The sequence below is a fragment of the Argopecten irradians genome, chromosome 7 (assembly GCF_041381155.1).
Source record: "Argopecten irradians isolate NY chromosome 7, Ai_NY, whole genome shotgun sequence".
In the NCBI taxonomy this organism is placed as follows: domain Eukaryota; kingdom Metazoa; phylum Mollusca; class Bivalvia; order Pectinida; family Pectinidae; genus Argopecten; species Argopecten irradians.
In genome coordinates, this window is record NC_091140.1 from 7,140,036 (window position 1) to 7,145,146 (window position 5,111).

Below are 5,111 nucleotides of genomic sequence, written 5' to 3' on the forward strand. Positions count from 1 at the left end.
GTATGACCAGAGGGTCTGATCAAACCGGCATAGGTAGGACCAGAGATTCTTATCAAACCGGCATAGGTAGGACCAGAGGTTCTTATCAAACCGGCATAGGTAGGACCAGAGATTCTTATCAAACCGGCATAGGTAGGACCAGAGATTCTTATCAAACCGGCATAGGTAGGACCAGAGAGTCTGATCAAACCGGCGTAGAAGGACCAGAGAGTCTGATCAAACCGGTAGGAAGGACAAGATTCTTATCAAACCGGCATAGGTAGGACCAGAGATTCTTATCAAACCGGCATAGGTAGGACCAGAGATTCTTATCAAACCGGCATAGGTAGGACCAGAGGTTCTTATCAAACCGGCATAGGTAGGACCAGAGATTCTTATCAAACCGGCATAGGTAGGACCAGAGATTCTTATCAAACCGGCATAGGTAGGACCAGAGAGTCTGATCAAACCGGCGTAGGAAGGACCAGAGATTTGGTCAAACCGGCATAGGTAGGACTAGAGATTCAGATCAAACCGGCATAGGTAGGACCAGCGATTTGGTCAAACCGGCACAGGTAGGACTAGAGATTCAGATCAAACCGGCATAGGTAGGACCAGAGGGTCTGATCAATCCGGCGTAGGAAGGACCAGAGATTTTTTATCAAACCAGCATAGGTATGACCAGGGGGTCTGATCAAACCTTCGTAGGAAGGTCCAGAGAGTCTAATAAAACCAGCATAGGTATGACCAGGGGGTCTGATCAAACCGGCATAGGAAGGTCCAGAGAGTCTAATCGAACCGGCATAGGTAGGACCAGAGGGTCTGATCAAACCGGCGTAAGAAGGACTAGAGAATTTTATCAAACCGGCATAGGTATGACCAGAGGGTCTGATCAAACCGACATAGGAAGGTCCAGAGGGTCTGATCAAACCAGCATGGGAAGGACCAGAGATTTTTATCCAACCGGCATATGTATGACCAGAGGGTCTGATCAAACCGGCATAGGAAGGTCCAGAGGGTCTGATCAAACCAGCATGGGAAGGACCAGAGATTTTTATCCAACCGGCATATGTATGACCAGAGGGTCTGATCAAACCGGCATAGGAAGGTCCAGAGAGTCTTATCAAACCGACATAGGTAGGACCAGAAGGTCTTATCAAACCAGCATGGAAAGGACCAGAGAGTCTGATCAAACCGGCATAGGTAGGACCAAATATTCTGATCAAGCATGCACTGAAAAACAATTAAATTTATCATTATACTGTCTGAGTTGCTCAAGTCAATTCTTATACATTCTAACCATTCCAGATAACGAGTGGAAATTGAACGGCACATCTCTGATATGTTCGAATGATTCGAGTAAATATCTCCTCATTTCAGAATATTTAATTGTGCAGACGTTAGCAAGACATGGACTTGGGCAGCAGGCATAACAAATCCCTTTTACATGTATGATATTGACACTTGATTTGATAGCTAATCAAGTAAAACATTTATAACCCTTTTCACAAACATAATTTCAAAATTTAATAAAAACAATATAAAGAAGATTATTAAAGTTAAATTCAAATGACGAATTTCTTATTCAAGTATATCATCTTGTGCAACTCATAGAGTAACAAAAATCAATCCTTTGCGTACATTCCAGTTAAAATATCAGGTGTCTGTCAATACATATAATGAAGAAGTTTGCAGGAAGAGCGATTGTTATACGTGGTGTACCATTTCCAGAATGAAAATACAAAATTGTTTTGTAGCATTAAAACAGCCAAAGAGAGTGAAGAGAAAACTATACATACAACAACTATGGAATTGTGAGATATGTTTCTAAATGTCGCAGTGTAAGCGTTCTACAGAGAAAGTACATTCTTTGTACCCGAAGAGAAATTCTCTGATCAATATAGTAGAAATGCATGGCATCCAATTGTTGCAGGATTTATCTCATGTTCTAAGAAGTAAATAATACCAGCGTGTAGTGATAGAATCGTATTTATAAACGGCCTGAATGTCTTCTTAAGCTCTGAATTCCTATTTCATCTACGCTAGTCCTGATCAGGATTCGTTGTCTAGGGTAAAGAAAACCAATTAGTGAAATAAATATAGTTGTTCCAATAAAAGATATTGCTATTCTCTAGGTTCCTTGAATATATTGTTGAATATAAGTCACACACAGCGTCATTGATTGGTGGTACATGTATCTGATTGTGCTAACCCTGGTACACAGGTTAACATCTTCTCGCATCAACTTCCTTCTGACCTTTTTCATTTTGTGTTGTAAACGAATTATTTTAAAAATTCAATTAATCAGGCTATGGCCGCGTATTGAGCATAAACAACTAATTTCTGTTGATGAATTAGTATTTCTGCTCTTCACAAAGCGTAAAGAGGGCCACCTACATATCATGCTGTTTGCCTGTGTGGAAACTTAATTTACATAGTCGGTTTACGGAATCCGGACTGGGACAGAGTCGGTATACACAGGTAGGCATTGGAAGAGACAGCGATCATATGTCGGTATACACAGGGTAGATACTGGAGATGACAGGGATAATATGTCGGTATACATAGGGTAGATACTGGAGATGACATGGGTAATATGTCGGTATACACAGAGTAGATATTGGAGGTGACAGCGATAATATATCGGAATCCGGACTGGGACAGAGTCGGTATACACAGGTAGGCATTGGAGGAGACAGCGATAATATATCGGTATACACAGGGTAGATATTGGAGATGAAAGCGGTAATATGTCAGTATACACAGAGCAGATATTGGTGGTGACAGCGGGATTATGTCGGTATACACAGGGTAGATATTGGAGATGACAGGGGTAATATGTCGGTATACACAGAATAGATATTGGAGGCGACAGCGATAATACGTCGGAATCCGGACTAGGACACAGTCGGAATACATAAGGTAAACCTTGGAGGTGACAGTGATAATACGTCGGTATACTCAGGGTAGACATTGATGGTAACAGTGATAATACGTCGGTATCCGGACTGAAAAAGAGTCGGTATACACAGGGAAGACATTGGAGATAAAAGCGATAATACGTCGGTATCCGGACTGGGACAGAGTCGGTATACACAGGGTAGACATTGGAGGTGACAGTGATAATACGTCGGTATCCGGACTGGGACAAGTGACCATTTCTACACAGCGCTGTGCTGTCAGTGATTACAGCAAACCCAATCGATAGCGTTAGGTCGGATACCGCTGATAACGACTACAACTTACTCTAAGTAAAAAGGTGCATACGCACCATGGCTCCATAGCAGAGCTTTATAGACAATTCACCTGTCACAGCGGCGACATCAATTACCATTTCTTTTATCTACACCGTTCCACATTGAGAACATCATCTTTCTTTGTAAGCACGGTTTATCATCGTCATCATGGATTTGATTTACACATTGCTTATGTCTGAAGTTTTCAAAAACCGTATGTTTTTATGTATCCTCTGATGGATAGAGCAATTAGGAGGAGTTTCATTTCCCAATCAGAACTATTAGACGATCTATGAAGTAAATTTTTAATGGACTATATTGTTTATCAAAGGGATTTGTTCAAAGTGGACTTACTTTAGTGTTAATGACGACGGATGTACCACATAGACTTCAATAACTACAAATGAGTTCAAGTACGAAGACGTCTGTAGGGAGACTTACGGAATAAAGCCAATTTCCGGAACCATCTCATCACAAACGATGGACAATACTACAGCCAACCTGAACCAGACAAATGACACATATCAAGTATCCGGAGAAGAGTATGTCCAGTTTCTAAACGTGATTGTCTTTCTAGAAGCTACAATGTGTGTTCTTATAGTGATTGGAAACGGATTTATAATCACATTAATTGCTCGGAGAAGGTTGCTTGGAAGATCTACAAATATTTTTGTGTTTTCGATTGCGACAGCTGATTTCCTAAATGGAATTCTCTCTATTCCAGCCCATGTGTTATTCCTAGTGGTTGGGGGAGAATCCACTGCCTATCTATGCAAATGTTACAAATTCGTTATGTATTTGACGAAAACCGTGGTGCCGTACACAATATTGTTTATGACTGCGGAGAAAACTATGCGAGTGTTATGTCCGACACGGGAGATTGTGACAGTGGCGAGGTGTATGTTTTTTACCAGCTTATGGTGGTTTTTCAGCGCGGCCTTTAATATTTGGAGTGTTGTCTTGTATACTAAAGGTGATATCATTATCGTGGACAAAGATGTCCCCCCATATCAAATACCAAGTTGTATTCTCAATTCAAGATTTGTGGATCTGCACACCGCTTTTCTAGTGACAGATGTCATCATCATATATGTGATACCTACAGTTGCAATATTAGGAATATATTGTTTGTTGGTCCGAAATTACTTCACTGTACTGCGGGAGAGAATTATTACCTATTTCTATGTGATAAAATTATTCATAGCATTGTTCGTGACCTTCTCGTTGTGCCATCTTCCACTGGAAATATTCACCTTCCTCGACAGCGGACAGAGACCATTCTCATTCTTATACGTGGTGGCTTCCAACTTCGCCCCTTCGCTTTACTTCACTCGTGGTATTTGGAATCTAGTAATCTATGCCTATTTCAAACACTATGTTTGTCGGAAACGACAATTTTCTAGTATTCGAGCAAACGGAGCATTCCGAAGTGGAAGCATGGGCCCTTCCATACGCCAGCGTCTCAGACCGAGAGATCGATAAGTTTGTAGGACCAGGCCTGTTTTTTAGTTTATTGAATACAATTGCAATATTCCAATTTTACCTTAAATGTAAATTTAATACAATCTATTTAAAGTTGACGTTTCCAGAAAAAATAAACATTGGACAAATTAAACATTTGGAAGTGTACTATAAACTATCGAACATTTTTATAAGGAATTCTATGTTTTTTACACTAACTTTGAAACTCATGTCTCGAAATAATTCTAATAAACATATTTTTCTTATACCTAAATCTCTGAATTAAATTTATTTTAACCACAACCACGTTACCACTTTATTATACCGTAGGTGGTGTATTATGTATTAAACGATTTGAGAAGGTTTAAATCTACAGAAAACTAAATAATAGAGGTTATGATTTCATGACATTTACTTTTACTTGTGATTGCAAAG

General features: G+C 40.0%; 1 protein-coding gene across 1 annotated transcript; it reads left to right on the plus strand.

Annotated features, from left to right (window-relative positions):
* Window positions 1–3,286: 3,286 nt before the first annotated feature.
* LOC138326767 (kappa-type opioid receptor-like) lies at window positions 3,287–4,861 on the plus strand. Its single transcript, XM_069272774.1, has one exon. It carries the CDS (start codon window positions 3,696–3,698, stop codon window positions 4,695–4,697), a length of 1,002 nt encoding a protein of 333 aa, XP_069128875.1. The 5' UTR covers window positions 3,287–3,695; the 3' UTR covers window positions 4,698–4,861.
* The last annotated feature ends 250 nt before the right edge of the window (window positions 4,862–5,111 follow it).

Coding starts and splice junctions, on each gene's coding strand:
- LOC138326767 (XM_069272774.1), top strand. CDS start 3,696: ATGGACAATACTACAGCCAACCTGAACCAGACAAATGACACATATCAA.